Raw genomic sequence first — 17,378 nt, forward strand, 5'->3', positions numbered from 1 at the left:
TAAATAACTGAGGCCCAAGAAATATTTAGGTAGGCTGCAGGTGCTTGAGCATTATCCAAAAATATTTTATAGGCTTATAATGAGAAATGCCCTGTGAGATACTATATGGCCATATAAGAACCTAGCAAAGTGGCTGGTTCAGCTGTATCAGAAAAACAGCACACAGCTGATGGGAGTCACATGAAAAATGCGTCTCAGCAGGGGAGATGGGAATCACCTGAGATGAATCTCACCAGGAGATACTAGTAAGGAGAGAGGTCCGTGTTAAAAAAACCAAAACACCCCCTTTCCTCCAAAACAAGAATCTTTGGTAGGAGGATTGTGAGGCTCCTTCTCGAAGGTAAGAGGGTTTGGTTTGTTTTTTCCTGGACCAGTAGTAGCTGCTGGCTTTTTCATTCTTTATCCAAAGAAGGAATAATGGCTATGTGGTTATTTATTTATTATTTTTTTTTTTAAGAAAAGGGTTAGTTTGAGGGCCTGTTAAGTAAAGAAAATGTGGTTCTTTCAATCTGAGTTGAAGACTGGTGTTTGGATTCTTCTATCCTGAGCTCTTGTAACATATTACTTCTTTTAAGGGAGGAGGTCTGGACAACCTTTTCTTACTGTACCATCTGACCAGTAGAAATATTACAAGTGTATAACCAGTGTGGGAAGATAATGAGTTTCTATTCCTCTCTAATTTAAGTCTCCAAAGGCAGGGCAAAACAGAAGCATTTGTAGTTATTAGAAAAAGTGAAAAAATCTCTCAGAGATGAACGCTTCTGCCTCAATCACCCGTGCTGCCACACTAAGTGTAATGCATGGAGACACAGCGTACGTGCTTTGGAAGGCGATACTAGGGAAGAGTGAAGTAGGAAATGGCTTTGGAGGAATTGGCTGTCATGCCTGAAGCTGGGTCCCAGTGATAACTTTGAGGTGCCAATGACAGTCCGGTCTAATTTGTTTTCCTTCCATACTCTCTCTGTATTCTGCGTTGTCTGCAGGCGGCCAGGCTGGCTGGTTGGGGTACTGGGCTGGTGGTCAACAGGCTTGTGCTCTCTTCCAGCACTGCTATTGATCCAAGTTTAGAAAAAATCACTTCTCTGTGAGATCTTTTTTTGTCCATAGAAATGGATTGGTTACCTGCCTATGGGGAGTTTGTGAAGTCTAGTGAATTAGACATGCTCTAGCAGGATGTACTTTTTCCTCCAAATTAAAAAAGAATTTAAGTGTACTTTGAGTTAAAATAAATGGTTGCATAAAAACTTCTGTGAATTTTGCCACAGCCTACTTGAATTGACTATGACATTGGTTTTGCATATATGCTACTTGCTCTGTGAGGTTTCATTCTTTTGCCAAAAAATTGATAAAGGTTAGAGAAAGAAACTGTCTTATTCCCTGTGCTTTTGAAAGCCTGTCTTCGTGTGGGGAAAAGAAAGCGTGAGCGCAGCAAATGTTTCAGTGTCTGGTGCAGCTAAGCACGTTCTTTTGAGGCACAGATCAGGACAAATTGAATAGAGCCACAAAATTAAATCCTACTGTGGTCCACCTGGGGAGATTTGGGGAGTGCAGTGGTTATTGGACTTATTGCCGCTGTGGTAATGGAGGGTCCTAGCCCAGGTCTGAGACTTTTGCAGCTTGATACCATGTCTACACTGAAGTCCAAGCTGCCTAAACTCTCCGCAAGCAAAAGACATTGGGAGGTACAAATAGGTGAGGAAATTGTATTTGTTAGTGGTGGATGGGGAGTTTAGCACAGCGTATTTGTGGTCTATACCTTTTGGGTAAGAACCAGGCAGGAGCTAGATAGAGGTGTGTGGTCAGAGCCCTCTGCTCTCCAGCAGCTCCTGGTGCTAGAGGAATGGAAGGAGCTGGTGGTAATACTTCATGTGGCCTTAAATTAGTCTTAGTAATGGGTATAGCCTCATCTGGTCCTTCTTCCTGTTTTGTCACTGCAGAGCAGTATGTGGCAATGATTTGCAGGTATTTTTCCTGCACTTGCAGCTTTTGGCACCACTTTTAGTTCTGTATTTGATTAATATTTATGAAACAATGTGTTGTCTTTGATTCTTTATCCCTTTTACCCCTGTTCCTCTTAGAAGTGAAGAAAAAGTTTTGCTTGGTTTTTGCTTGACCATTTTTCTCTTTTCCTCCCTATGTATTTGCTTTTCCAGTTTTTGTTCCTCTACCTATCAGAATTCATGTTTTCAACTGTCTTTTTTTCTGTGTTCCCTTCCCTCTCTTCCATTGGAGCAAGTAGGGAGAATGACTGTGCGCTGTACATGCCTAGGAGTTAGCTGATGATGAAAACTTGGTGTGAATGAAAACAATGAGTTTTGAATAGCTAAAAAAAAAAGGCTCTAAAATCTTGGCAATATTTACAGGTGTATTTTTTTCCGTATTTTAGCTGTGCACCCTCTAGGTCTTATGCAAACCATGTTTCCAAGTCCTTCCTCGCTTTATAGAAAGTAAGGACTTTTGATTTACCTCAAGACAGAAAGTTTTCTGCCTTGCTAGTGCACTCTGAAGGCTTCTAGCAGTATTCTCATATGAAAAATAGAATATAAAACCAATCTGAGAACTCGGACATTCAAGTCGGTATAGGTGCAATGAGGTACACCCAGTCCTTATGGCAGGAGCTCAAATCTTGGCTATTAGAGACTGGTAGGAACAGAAATGTCCACCATCTCAGTCAAACTGTTGTTGCATTGCTTCCCAAAAAATCAAAGCAATGGGAAACTGACCACAAAATACACAGACTGTTGTGGTACGCTTCATAAATGAGTCTAACAGGAAGTTTTATGAGGAAATATCATCTGTTATTTTTAAGACTGTCAAGAAAGGAATGAATTAACTCCATGGTATTAAGACCCTTTCTTTTTCAAGGGAGAAAGTGGCAGCCAAGGGCTTCCTGGTCTCAGAGGAGAAAAAGGAGAGTCGGTAAGTAAGAAATACCAGAATGATTTTATATAAGGAGATGGAAATGCAAGTCGTTGTTTTTTCTTTTATGGTGAGGATTTGCTTACCATGTCAATGTGCCTGGTTGAATATATTCTCTCTGCTGGGCCTTAGTCCCAGGGGAAAGCTGATCTTTCTGGTACCCACTGTCATTTCTTGGAGGGGGGAAATGGATGGGTTCAGCCCTGAATACAGCTAATAACTGACTTAGTATTGGCCTTCTAATTAAAATATGTAACTTGGGTGTACTTGATTGTAGCACAGCTGCACTTCTAATGGGGACAGTATGAGGCAACTGAACACAAAGAAGATGCAAATCTCTCTCTACTCTTTTGCATTCAGATGACCAAGATATAGCTTTCCTCAGCTGCAATTAATGCAAATGCCAGACTGATTTTTTAGATGAGAAATTCTTTAACCCTATGTAAAATTCATTCTAATAAAGGCTGTTGGCATCTTTGATTTTGGAAATGTAATATCAGACTCTGCCCTGAATAGAAAATAAGATGGTTTTCTGGCTGCAGTAGGAGAATTTGGGATAGGTTTTCTATTTTAATTTGTCACTGAATTATTATCAAGGAATTATGCCCAACGAGGAATACTTTCCCTATAGTAGCTGCCCTGTGACTTGTGTCTCTCCCTATATATGGATGGATAGGTATATCTCAGATATATAACAAGGAAACATGAAATATATATTTATAGTGTCATTTGACATTCTAGCTATCCAATATACCTTTTCCCCTCTTCTTTCATTTCTAGGGCAGAGCCTATGGCAGAGGAGAAAAAGGAGAAAAGGTAAGATCTAATCTTTCACTGGACTAATTAAATGAGAGTTGCTTGCTGTTGCCTTCCATAGCTTGGAGGTCGCTTTTGGAGTGTGGAGGGTGCAAATGATCTGATGCAGTTGGATCTTTGTGGGGAACTTTTATATTGTGTTATGCTTCCTTCTGCAGAAAAGCTTCTGAGTGTTCATTGCTTTTTCCCCTTCGTGTTCTTTGAATTTCCTTTGTGCATTAGCCATGTAAAATGCTATCAAATTGAAATCATAATCTTTGCTTTGTGCAAGCAGCAGTGAGTTCGTGGAGGTTAATGCAGTAAAGCAACTGGCTGGAAGGATGAAAAACAAAGGGAAAGTATAGTTTCGAGTTTATTGAATTTTCAACAGGATTAAATCTGGGTCATGATGAGACTGCCACACTTTCTTTTCATTGGCTATTTTCGTTAATAACTTGAAGGACAAAAGCAGGCGTATTTTCTTGTTGCAAATATTGTGCAGGACAGAATAGTAAGACTTGGAGGTTAAAACTGAGGATACAGAATAACTGCTGAAAGTTGCTACGTTGTCTGTCTTGAAAAACCTGTTCAATAGTGATCAGCAATGGGAAACAAATAGCATGACGGGACTAATTTGCATTAAAAAAGATGGTGGTTTCCAGGCAATTCTGGCTGCAAACTTCCTATTCCCCAAATGGGAACAAAATGAGGCTGCAGACCTAGACTGCAGACAAGTAGCTCTTTCTCTCTAGCTCCATATCACACCTGGTTGTGGGCATTTTCCTTATCACCAAAATGAAATTTCAAGTTCTGGGGAGCAATGGAACAAGATTGATAGGAGGGTCTAGAAGATAGATGGATGTGTTAAGGAAGAAGTCATGGTTCATACTCAAAATGGGATTAAGAATCTTGTGGAGCTGTTTTCCAGGAGGTCTGTGGCTACCTGATTGCTCAGGGAATTTAAAATAATATTGGATTGTGGTCTGAAAGGAAGAATGCCATGCTAGCAAGAACATGGCATTTATGGCTATTGCATCTTCTTATTTGTTCTTTCTGTGATTATGATATATTGATTGTATATAGTGGTAATGTATCATGTGAAAATGCAATCTAAATGAGGGTTGCTCATGGCAGGAAATATTATCGAGCCAGGCTAGAAACATGGGGGCTATAAAGCACATGCCTCTGCATCCATCTTCCTGCAGTCCTCCCACTGACAGCCACTATTTAGCCTTTGAGACTCAGAATTCAGCCTTTGGAAAGCAACTTGAGTTTGGCAGGTGGTGAGAGTCAGCAGTCTGATGGGAAACATGATGTTTACAGTATGAGTTGTGCTACAGTTGAAGCAAGTTCTTGTTTACTTATGTTTTGATCTATGCAGAAAAGTGTCAGAAAACATCACTCAGTCTGTATTATTGTCATGTCTAGAAAAATAAGTCTGCAAGTCTGGATTGAAGGGGAAAAAATAAAAAGACCCCACACCATGTGCAGAACTTCTTTGACTAGGATAGCCAAATAACATTGACTGGTCCAAAGGAATGTGTAGGTGTGGAGATCCCCGAGTTTATGGCCAGCTTGAATTGTTTATTCGGTGCTCCTGCCATCCAAGGCAGCTTGTCTTTATCTGTGGAGGAAGTGTATTTGGGACCCGGTGTGTTTGTGCCCCATGTCTGCCCAGTGGCTGAGTGTCAGTGCTGTTGCTGATGGAGAGCAGAGATGTCGGCTGTACATTTCTGGCTTGATTAGAAAGGGAGGCTGGGGGTACAGAATCATAGAATATCTCAAGTTGGAAGATAACATCATCGAGTCCCACTCCCTGCTCTTCACAGGACTACCTAAAACTAAACCATATGACTACGAGCATTGTCCAGATGCTGCTTGAACTCTGACAGGCTTGGTGCTGTGACAACTTCCCTGGGGGAGCCTGTGCAAGTGACCAAGCACCCTCTCAGTGAAGAACCTGTTCCTAATGTCCAATGTGAACTTCCCCTGATGCGACTTCATGCCGCTCCCTCATGTCCTATCACTGGCCACCAGAGAGAGGAGATCAGCACCTGCCCCTCTGCTGCCTGCCTTGAGGAAGCTGCAGGCTGCGCTGAGGTCACCTGTCAGCCTTCTCTTCTCCAAGCTGAACAAACCAGGTGACCTCAGCCATTCCTCCTAAGTCTTGCCTTCAAGGCCTTTCACCATCTTGGTCACACTCTCACATAGTTTGATGTCCCTCTTCTGTTGATATGCCCAAGACTGCACACAGTGCAGAGGTGGGACTGCACCAGTGCAGCGTAGAGTGGGACAGTCACCTCCCTCCACCAGCTCGCAGTGCTGTGCTTGATGCGCCCCAGGACACCGTCGGCCCTTTTGGCTGCCAGGGCAGCTGTTGACACATATTCAACTCTCCATCAACCCAACCCCCCAGATCTCTTTCCGTGGGGCTGCTCTCCGGCCTCTCATCCCCCCATCTGTGTGTATAACCAGGATTACCTTGTCCCAGGTGGAGAATCCGGCACTCGTTCTTGTTGAATGTCATATGGTTGGTGACTGCTCGGCTCTCTAGTCTACCCTAATCTGTCTGTGAGGCCTCTCAACCCTCGAGGGAGTCCATAGCTCCTCCTAGTTTAGTACCATTGACAAACTTACTTAATGTACATTCAATTCCTGTGTCAAGATCACTTATAAAAACATTGAAGAGTGCTGGCCCTAAAACTGAGCCCTGGGGAACCCCACTGGTGACTGGCCACCAGCCTGATGTAACCCCATTTACACAAGCCTTTGAGCCTGACCCGTGAGCCAGTTGCTCACCCCACGTATTATGGACGTGTCTAGCTGAGTGCGGGACATTTTGTCCAGGAGGACACTGTGAGAGACAGTATCAAAAGCTTTGCTTAAAATCCAAAACCAACTACACCTACTGGCTTCCCTTGGTCAGCTACGTGGGTGACCTTGTCATAAAAGGCAATTAATCTGTTCAAGCGGACTTTCTCCTCGTGAACCTATGCTGGCTATGACCAATGGTTGCATTTGCTGTCAAGTGTTTCTCAAGAACTGCCAGAATAACCTTCTCCATAGTTTTAGCAGGTATTGATCTGAGACTGAGAGGTCTGTACTTACCAGGGTCTTCCTTCTTACCCTTCTTGAAAATTGGGACATTTGCCAAATTCCACTTGACTGTGGCCTCTCCAGGCTCCCAAAATCTTGCTGCTGTGCTATAGCCTGTTTGCTTACCCTGGTGCTAGTGCTCCCCAGAGGCTTTTTTGATAGGTGTGGGGGTTTGGCTGCCATTGCTCCTGGCCCCATCCATGTCTCCTTAGCTGCTGTTGCACAATCTGCGGGCTCCTGGTGGGTCTCTCCACTCCCCTGAGATTCCCCCGGTTCAGAAAGCCCCGCTGTGCACCATGCTGCAGTGCTCTGCTGCTGATCCTGCTGGCACTGGAGCTGCTCGCCTCGGCAGTGTGTTTGTGTGTATAATTTTTCTCCAAACACAAAAGGTCTTCTTCAGGGTCAGCCCTCAGGTGCAAAGGTGAGCCTTCAGCAGGAAAAAGGGGTAGGACTGTAAGTGGGGGGGGGGTCAGCCGTACGTACAATGGATCGCTGTTGCATGTAGGGGCAGAGGAGTGTGTCTGTGTCTTGGCATCAGAAATGCTGATGAGAGGGAAGTAGTCAGAACCACGGGGAGCAGGAAGGCAAGTGCCTGCAATGCTAGTTGCTGTCTGTATTCCTGAAAAAAAAAAAAAAAAAAAAGAGAGCCTATAAAATGAAACCCTTCCCAAGTAGGAGAACACCTGGAAGGAGAGGATTTGCATGGCTCCTTTCTGTTTGCCTGCTGTGCTGCGAAGTCTGCATGAGCCTGAATTCTTGGTTTTTACTCTGGCTGTGACAGCTTATGTTTCCTTGATTTTTATGGGTATGGGCCGGTGCTGGGAAGCTGAATCAGAGATGCTGGCCTTTGAACAGCTGCAGTCTGTGCAACTGTTGCTGTACCAGTGCTGTGGGGTCCTTTGTAAGAACAAGACTCACCTCCTCAGTATTGATAAAATTTATCTCACCTTTGAAAAGACTGAGATGACAAGATTAAAATAACCTCCTTATTATAGTATTACTCTCCAGCTGTGCCAGACACCTGCCAGATCATGCTGTTGTCAAGTATTGTGTGTAGGGCAATTATGTGAGGTTTGAGGCATTTGTTAGAGGGCAAATCCAATGCTTTTCCAGGATGACAGCAGAGGCATAAGCCTTGCTTTTCCAGGCAGTTACCTCAGTTATATCAGTAAGTTAAAGCCAAAATGATGCTTATATTAGAATACGTAACATGCCAAGCACATTGTTAGTGGGAAACCAAAAGATCATAGCAGCTGTGGCTAAAAACCTAATTCATGGTGATGTGAGGTCTTGTGTGACTTTGAAAACCAGGAAATATACTGTGATGGCTCAAGCAACAGCCCAGCATGTTCTGCCAGACCTAAACATCTCAACCTGGTAGAGGATGCTTTTTATGTACAGAAACATGCATGTGCAGACCTAGTAATTGTACATAGATATATAAAAAACCCAATATACATCTACAAGTGCTCTCCAGCAGGTTAGGTATGATTCAGCTGCCACTGCTCTGTATTAAATCTTAAATTTCCACTGTAGACTGCCATCTTTCAGCCCTTTGGGTGTTTAATCCCTATGGCATTAGGTGTAGCCTGTCATATTTCTGCTCATAAATCTGTGTCCCTTTGCTGTGTGTTCGTTCGCTTGTTTGGCACACAGTGATGTTACTGAACTGATTATTATACATGAGCAAATGCCCAATTCTGTAACATGCTCACCATGAAAGGCAATGGTTTGGCTTTCTTCTGTGGGTTATTCAGATGGATACTGCTAGACCAGATGGAATGATCCTACAAGGGTTATAACTCAAGTCTTCAAACCTCTGTTGATTCAAGTGGAGTCGGTGCAGGAAAGGAGTGAGGGCAGAAGGAACAGCCGTAGAGCATTTTTGAAGATAATTCAAGCAAGATAGGGTTTCAGTGACTTCTGATCAAAGTTAGGGAAATCACGTCTGACAAGGGAGGTTCTGTAGAGTATGAGGTCTGCATTCCTGGGGCACAGCCATCCACATCATGAGCCAGCCTGGCCTTCTAATGCGTCCATACAAGTTTTAACTTGGAGGCTTTCCAAAACTTATCCTTGTCTTGCAAAGTACAGAATATCATGCAATCACGCTGAGACACCGTTGTAGCATCCTAAAAACCAACAGTAGTGAGAAGGCTTTGCAGGTGGGAAGGTGCTTGGAAAAGTGATGACATCGGAAAGGATATGATAAAAATCTGTGAAGATTTGAGTGGTATGAAGATATCAGTAGGAAACTATTTTTCATTGTTTCTTCTATTGTAAAAATTAAGGGGAAGCAAATCAAACTAGCTGATGGAAAGTTTAAAATGAAAAAAGGAAGCTGCTTTTCATGCAGTAGGTATTGGAGTTCTTCGCAGTATGCTCTGATGGTTAATTTTTTTTTTGTTTGTTTTAAAAAAATGCGTATGAGTTGGAGAGACACTGTAAACTTCTAGTCAGTACGAAGACTTTCTGCTTCAGGACATCAGCGAGTCTCTGCAAACTGTGAACAGTGGGAGCAGGACAGTAGGCTAGACATGTCTCTTAAAGGCCACAGCTGCAGATGGGATAGGAGCTAGCTAGACCTTTGGCCTGACTGCTAGGAGCTGTTTCTAGACATCTGTACAACTCTTGAATATCCCTAATAACTTCACTGCCCAGAAGGGGACAGAAGCTTCCACAGTCCATTCAGGGCTTGGGCCAACAATGCTTATAGCTGTTGAAGAAGGGTAGGAAACATGAGAAATGTGTCTTGAAACTATTGGGTCAAGTGATTGTTCCTGTGATTTTCCATGGGAAACCAATCAGAATAGAAAGCTCTAACCAGGAGCACCCACCTTCTGCAGAAGTGGTGGATGAAGGCTTCATTATGGCTTACATTGAGACTTCCCTCACTAATGTGTCTCCAAGAATATCAGAGCTTTTCCTTTGTGCTTTATCTGTTTCCCTTCATGCTAATAATCACACGTGCAGCAAAGAATATGAGAAACAACTTTAGTAGATTAAGTCTATATTCTCCTAACAATGTTTTTTTCTTCATGGTAATGACTTGTTCTGATAAAAATGCACAAGGATTATTATAGGATTTCTAACAGGAATAAAAGCTCTGAAGTGGCTTGGCTTATTAGAAATGCAGCGACTGCAAGACCAGGCATAGAAAAGAAAAGCAGGCAGATAGCTGAGGCTCTGGGCTAGGCTGCAGGAGACCCAGGCTTAAAACTTGGCTCTAAGATTTGCTGACCTTGGGCAAAGCAGCTAGTCTTTGTTCCTGTAAAATGAAGCTGGAGGACCTTTCTCCCTCCAGGCTTTGTATATTTTGTCTGCTAGATGCTTCGAACAAAGGCTTTGCTTCCCCTTTCCTCACTTGTCTTACAAATTGGAGTTATTGCCGTTTTTAGGGCTTCTGGAAAAGCTGTGGAAATCTACCCTGTTAGATACAGTCTATCCATACAGAGCCGTGTGCTCTTTGTCTTTGCTCTGAGGCAGCTGAATACAAGACAGGTCTGACCTGAAAGCCATGTAACTTTTTTTACCCCAATGTTGTGCTGTCAGCAGGGCTTTCCTAATTAGCATGAGTGCAATGCCAATGGGTCAGGGCTGGCTAGCATCCAGCAACTTGGGGCACAAGAAAATTAGTGCAGCTCTGCCGGCAAAAAGTGCCACAGAAGCATCTCTGATATGTCTGAGTCTCATATTGCACGCTGGTTTGATGGCAAAGGAGAATTTTTGCTTGGGTATTCTTAAGGGATATATTTTGGAACCAGAAGGGCTGTGTGTGACTTGGTTGCAGGTAAGACTTAGGCTGGAAGTAGTATTTTAGACACACAGAGCTATGATGATGTTTGAGAGTCGGTTCCCTAGGTGTCAGGTGCAGCAAGGACCAGCTGTGCCCCAAGGGAGATGGAGCTGGGAGAAATACCACAATTGGCAGGGCAGGGACCTTACCAGCTAGGGTTTGTCACATAGCACCCCAGCAAGGGAGCAGGATGGGTCAGTGATATTAGCCAGGTTCAACCGAGAGTCCAGATCACCAGACTGGTAGCCTGCAGTTGATGAAGCAAGTCTATGCCCAAGCCAGGGTCTAGATTAGCAGGGTGCATTGCCATGCTGCTGCAGTATAGTTCAAGCAGTAGCCAAAGGCAAGAGCTTAAAACCAGCTTCAATACAAAGAAACCACCTGAACTTCTAGAAGAAAGATGTGCTCTCTGAGCACTTACATGGTGTGGAGCTTGAGCTTGCATGATCGAAGAATTAGTCCTTATTCCTGCAGCTTCCAAATAAAACTAATTGTTGCTCCAAGAGATGATGTGTGTCCTTTACGCTGCTGAAACCTTGAGCCTGGTGCAAGAAGAGTGCTCCAGTGAGGTTACAGGCCTTGTTTAGGCTGCTGTGGTATTCGGACGTTGTCACCAAGTCCCAAAACTCTTAAATCCCACCCAGTTTAGCCAGGGCTGGTGAGATGAAGGGTGACTCTGAGAGCCTAAGGAAGCATCAGGCAGCAGAAGCCTTTGCACAGCAGGAGCCTTTGCGCATCAGCATCCAGGTCCCTGGGCAGTGCTCTTTCAGTGAGCACATATTGACAGTAACAAGATGGAAAAACATCTCCAAGTTCAGAGATACTGTTGGGTTTGAAATGTGAAAACTAAACAAACCCCCAACTGCCTGGTAATTGGTGTTCCCTGGAGACAGTGGCTGTGGAAACATTAGCTCCTTGGGGTTTGGTTCTCAGCACTCAGATTTTCTTACTTTATTGCAGAATAAAAAAAAAATAATGCGAGCATAACTCAAACTGACCTGGTAATGAAAAGTGAAAGTGCAATATCTGCAGGTTTTTTTTCTTATTATTTTTTGAGCTGGGAATCATCTCCTGCAGGAACTATTCTTGGCTACTGACTTCATTGGGTTAAGGTCACTCAGCACTTAACCTCTCAGTCCAGCACTTAAACATCTGTATAATAACACCTTATCTACTTTATAAGGCTGTCACGCAGCTCGCCGGAGTCATTCATATCTCTGATTTCTTTTCTGCATCTTCTAAGAGGTAACGTGTTAATGTTAGTATTGGCCTTAATACTCCAAATATATTCTAACTCTTGTGTATGTGGACAATTTCAGTCTGCATGTTGAGTATTTTTTAGTCCTCTTAGCCATGCAGAATGTACTTTACAGTTAAATAACTGTGGTTTGATGGAGTTCTTTTTCTTAACAATAATTAGAGGGTTTTAGATAAATTCAGTGGTTTTCTGTGACCCAGAATAACAGCTGCAGATTGTAATCAACATCTCGAAGCCAGATCACATACTAATTGTGCATTGTGACAGCTTAATTCTCAGCAGTGCGAGATTGCTTGTAACTTGGGGTTTTTTCTTTACATAAACTTAGAAAACATTTCTTTTTTTAGATTGGCCCCTGGCTGGCAGGTACATTGCTGGTATATAATGACATCTACTGGCAGGCAGGATTTTGCAAAGTCTCCAGCACTTGTTTCTTTAGAGGGTTTCTCTGCCAAGATCCACTGGCAGCATGGAAAGGATGCATGTGAGAAAGATCTGCCAGCCTCATGCTCCTTCTGATAAAAGAGCTCGGGGGGGAAACAAATTTTCCTTGATTTGGTCATTGATAACGCTTGTTCAAATGTGTGATGCTGCTGAGAGGAATATTGCAGTGGATAGGTATGGATTAGCTGCCTGTTAGGTAGAAAATGAGAAAAGCTTTCCTAGCAGTCTGGAGCATACGCTCTGAAGTGGATCTCATAGCCTAATGAATTGTGGAGAGCTGCAGCACTACATGAAGCAAGTTGTTATCACTGGTCTATCAAAGTCATCTTACATGTTCCCTGCCTCTCTCCCTGCTACATGTTTTCACATCTATCTAGTTAAGCAGCCAGATTTTCTCCTTCCTGCTGATCACAGCTGGTGCCAGGCTGAGTTCTGTTGCTCATGGCTGGGAAGGTGCCGGTGCCTTGCTCAGGGGCTCTCTGAAGGTGAGGGCAGGTGAGACCACGACAACACTGTGTTTTCTGCTATTCTTTACTTGCCTGGATATATCCTGGATGTCTTTAATTTGCCCTTTTGGGTCTCTCACCCTTTTCCTTAAGTGCTACCTAGAGATTTTACGTCTCCCAAAGTCCACGAGGCCTATTGTGCCTAGCTTTGACAGAAGGGTGGTGATTTGTGTCTCAGACCTGCTGGGTAATGAACATGCACATAGTAGCAAGTTCCAGATGAGGAAAACGTGGGTTTTTTTCATGGCAAACATTTATTTTCCTGGTGAAATGGTGTGTGGACCATTAGTGGCTGTTATTTCAAGAGAATCCAATACATTTGATGCTGTGAGTGGCTTTGGGTCTCTGGAAACTCAGTTTCTGTTACTGGCTCTGTCACTGGCTTCAAAGGGTATCTTGGCCTTAGCTTTTCCCTTTCTTGTTCAAGTAAAATGGGATGAGCAATCATGTAATGCACTCTTGAGAAGAAAAAGACCTAGGGAGCAGCATCACTTTATAAACAAATACGTCTGGTTGCACCAAAATTATCATTTTGGCAAAGACTTGGCTGAGCAGCCTCAGGTATATTTGCTGGTCAACAGAGGCATACCGCTGCAAGCTGTGAGTAAGTGGTAATAAGACTTAAGGCAGGATGCTGTCTCTGGTTTGGACATGACATCTAAAGAGACGTGTGGGGAGATGTTGCTCATTGCAGAGAACAATGAGAATGACGATCAGTGATTTTTCAGATTTAACCAGCAAGAAGACATTGAAAAGAATGGGCTCTGCAAGGAGGGGAGAAATCATGGACCAGACAGTGTGGGTTAATCTTTAGGAAAAGCTTTCTACTGGAATAAGCACTAAGGGGTGAATGTGGACTATCAGCATCATTAGGTGTTTAAGAGCAGATTGGCACTGAAGTCTGGAGCGCTCTGGCACAGTATTCCTCTACCCTAATGTGACCATGTTAGAGCTGCTGAAATTTTTGAGGAGCATGTGGAGATCTGAAGCATCAGGAACTTCCCAGAAGCAGACCAAAAGTAATTAACAGATTCTTTTTCTTGCAAGGCAAAACGTCAACCAGTACATGGCAAATCACCCACAAGACCAGAACTATTTTCTGTATGCTGTTTTTGTATTTAGGACATAAGTTAGTCAATGTCATGATACATGACTGGGTTATTTTTCTGCTTCAGTGAACACTTCCCTTAGCACTTGGCAAGCTGTTTATTTGGTCCTGAGTAGCAGCATATGCCAGCAAGAAGCATCAGCCTGTACTTTGAGACAAGGAAGTTTTCAGAGCAGAGCTGTTATGTTTCTCAAATTTCAAAGTGTCTGACAAACCTATCTTTAACTGAGGACCTTCTCACCCCAGCCATGCAAACAAGAAAAACTGGAATTTCAGGAACTACTGGTCTTGTTTCTGGGAATCCAATCCTTTATAGTAGTCCAGTTTATTTCTCAGGTTATTCCTGTGTAGTGGGATTGTGGTACCAACAGATTCCAATTATCTTCTATCCAGTGCATTCATACATCCATAGGTCTGCAAACCATTTGACTGTTTCTTAATTTGAACATTTCAGCAATTGATTGAACAACTGTTGTAGCTGTTGAACAGAAGTATTTCAAACGCAACAGCTCCCTTTTGAACTCTTGTGCCCTCTGTGTTGCAGAGGTGGATGCTTTCTTCACATCATTACTCCACTTGGGGCAGTCCTGATTATAGGTGAACCAGCAGTTCAACAGCTGTCAAAGGTGTATGACCACCCCAATCTCTCAGCAATTACTTACGTAGTGAGCGAAGGAGTGTCACAGTGGGGATGCAGCTAATATGAAGTTACTGAATAAGATCTTGTGTGCCAAACACAGCTTTGAAGTCTTTAGGATGTTTTCAGGCTATTCTGAACTCTACAGTAACCTTGGTAAGGGTCTGGCTGTTTACCACATCACTAAGCATCTTTTCTCCTGCAGTGCCAAGTTTATTGGTGTCAAATCAACAGCTATACAGTTGTTGTTCTGCCTATTTTGATGCAAAGGTGGAGTATCAGGTTACTTCAGAGAAAGATATCTGTTGGTATCCCTGAAAAACGATGCACGCACTCTCCCCAGAGAGACAATGACTGGGATCATATGATGAAGGGTCAGAAGGACCCTTCCAGTCTCATGGCAGGGTCCATGATGTTCATGATAAGGTTCAAGGGTTCAGAGACCCTTGGAAGGCAAGGTCTCCTGAGGAAGTACTTTTAGGGACAATTGACTTCTATGCAATACATTAAATAAAACCTTATGTAGTACAAAAAGTGCCTGTAACTATTATTTAACCAGCTGACTGCATACTGGGTTGGGTTTCCTGATACACTAGCCAAACCTGCAACTTCTATTGACCCTTGTGCATCATGTCCACATGACCTTTCTGTTTTATTAGATCAGAATATAATACAGAGATCCAGTGGAGAGGATTTTTCTTCATCTGTCAGAATGATCTAAAGTGAACTCCAAGTTGAGATTAATGTCTTATTTCTTGTGGAAGCAGGAGATAATGCCAATCTTGGTGTCAAATTTGCCAAGGTATTAATAGTGTTTTGGCATCATTAAACTAATAGAATCCTGCATCTGTGCATTGGAGAATGGCAGTCATTTGTGCTGCCTGTTTGGTCAGCAGCTTTTTAAAATGGAGCTGGGTGACATACATCTACTGTAGCTCTGGCTTTCAGTTGATCTGCAGATCATCCCTGGCTCTTAATGAAACTTTTTGTATTTGCTTCACCAGTAAGAAAAGACAAACCCAAACCCTACAATATTTTTTTACGTGAGTATTTAATTTGTATGGCTGCTGGAGACAAAGTTGTTTTATTTCAGCCTCTTCAAGCTGGTGGCTCCGGACCATGCAGTCTCTTGGAAGCATTCTCAGACACTTGAACCTGAAGACCACACTCAACTTATGACATCTCTTCTGTTGTCCTCCTCTACTTTTCTCATCAAACAGAGAAAACAGTTTAGTGTGTAACCATGGATCAGCAGTAGGCCACTTACACATGGTCTTCTAGCTTATTCTTTGGGAATATCAATTTGCCAAGTTAAATGCAAACCAAATAACCAGGAGAGAGAAAGAATAAACTTGTGGTTAGGGCACTGACCTGGGACGCAGGAAATCTGGAGTGAGTTTCTGTCTTTGTCCCAGACTGTGAACTTCCATATGTGTTCTGCTCAGTTGTCCCTCTGACTTGTCACCCTCGTGAGATGAAAGCAACATTACAGTTGCTATGACTTCCTTCTCATTTCACAGGCATGCTGTGAAGTTAATTAATGAAGGGGAGCGGGGTGTGTTAATGGTGAAGTAACACTGCACAGCTCAACTTTGCTTCTGTTTCCATTTCATCTACCCATTTTGTTCTGGTTTTCTTGAACTCCCGCTATTCTGTCTCCTACCTTGGATATAGAATCCCCAGTCTGTGCAGCTGTCAGTGTGCTGAGTGTGTGATTCATGGGGTTCTGCTTGGCACATTGTTGAAGGTCTCCCAATGTCACCTTTATTGATGTTTTGTGACAAGGTTAGAAATTTTTATTTCATTTTAGGATTAGAAAAGTGGCACTTTTGTGTTAGATGTAGACCAGTTTGGAAAGAAGATTAAAAAAATTTGTGGAATTGACCTTAGAATGATCTGTCTTCCGTTGTCTGCTTTGTAAACTGAAAGAAAAGTCCAGTGATTTATTTGAATTTGACAGGCAAATGAGAATCTAACCATGTGTTTTGTACTGATTTTTCTCTCCATTATTTTCTTGTTTAGTTTGCTCTCATTTCCATTAACGTAGGCCACAACCCAGAGTTTGAAATAAAATATATGATTATAGGCCACAGCTGTTCTCGAGTTGGAAGAAATATTTGTAAACTTGGCAGCTGCTTGAGGAGCTGCAAGTGGAGGAAAGAAAAGCAGTTAAACTTGAGTAGACTGCTTAAAAACATCACTGAGGGATTATTCCTTTGTGTGTTTCTGATGTCTCTCTAGGATCAGGTAATACTGAATTGTTCTATCTCATATCTTTCCATATATGTGCAGATCCCTTCTTTCTCCTTTTTAGGTCTATTTCTTTTCAGAGAAATTCTGCAATGAGGCTACATATGGCAAAATCCATGTATTAGTTGTTTCCGCTCTGAGGAAATATAACCTTCATTGCTAGATGATATCTTCTTCTTAATTTTATAGTTAAGTCCACTTAACCACATAAGGATCTACATGGGATCTAGCCATCATATGGTCACAGACCATATGCATAATGTTCAGGTGATTCTGTGGGGTAGTGAGGCTCGCTGGAACCCAATTGAGGTGAACCATTGGATGATATACAACAAATCAGTCTGTCTGTGCATATGGTGGGCATGTAATGGAAGGTTTAAAAAAAAAAAAAATCCAACCTTCATGATCGTGGAGGGTTCACTAACCTAGAGCCAGCATAATTTGGTAAATCCATGTGATGCTGGTGTATCAGGAAGACATCCTTGCTCAAATGTAGAAGTGGGATAACTCTGCTGATGTACACAAACTAATAAAGGAACCTGTCTGGATGTGTCTATGCTTCCCCAGCT

General features: G+C 42.8%; 1 protein-coding gene across 1 annotated transcript in view; it reads left to right on the forward strand.

Moving 5' to 3' along the window:
• The window catches only part of COL22A1 (collagen type XXII alpha 1 chain), a 237,409-nt gene that overhangs the window by 101,953 nt on the left and 118,078 nt on the right, over window positions 1–17,378 (forward strand). Inside the window, exons 11-12 of the mRNA XM_040588639.1 lie at window positions 2,866–2,919; window positions 3,700–3,735. Coding sequence (XP_040444573.1) covers window positions 2,866–2,919; window positions 3,700–3,735 — 90 coding nt within the window. The remainder of the gene's footprint in view (window positions 1–2,865; window positions 2,920–3,699; window positions 3,736–17,378) is intronic.

Source organism: Falco naumanni, chromosome 3 (assembly GCF_017639655.2).
Source record: "Falco naumanni isolate bFalNau1 chromosome 3, bFalNau1.pat, whole genome shotgun sequence".
Lineage (NCBI taxonomy): Eukaryota > Metazoa > Chordata > Aves > Falconiformes > Falconidae > Falco > Falco naumanni.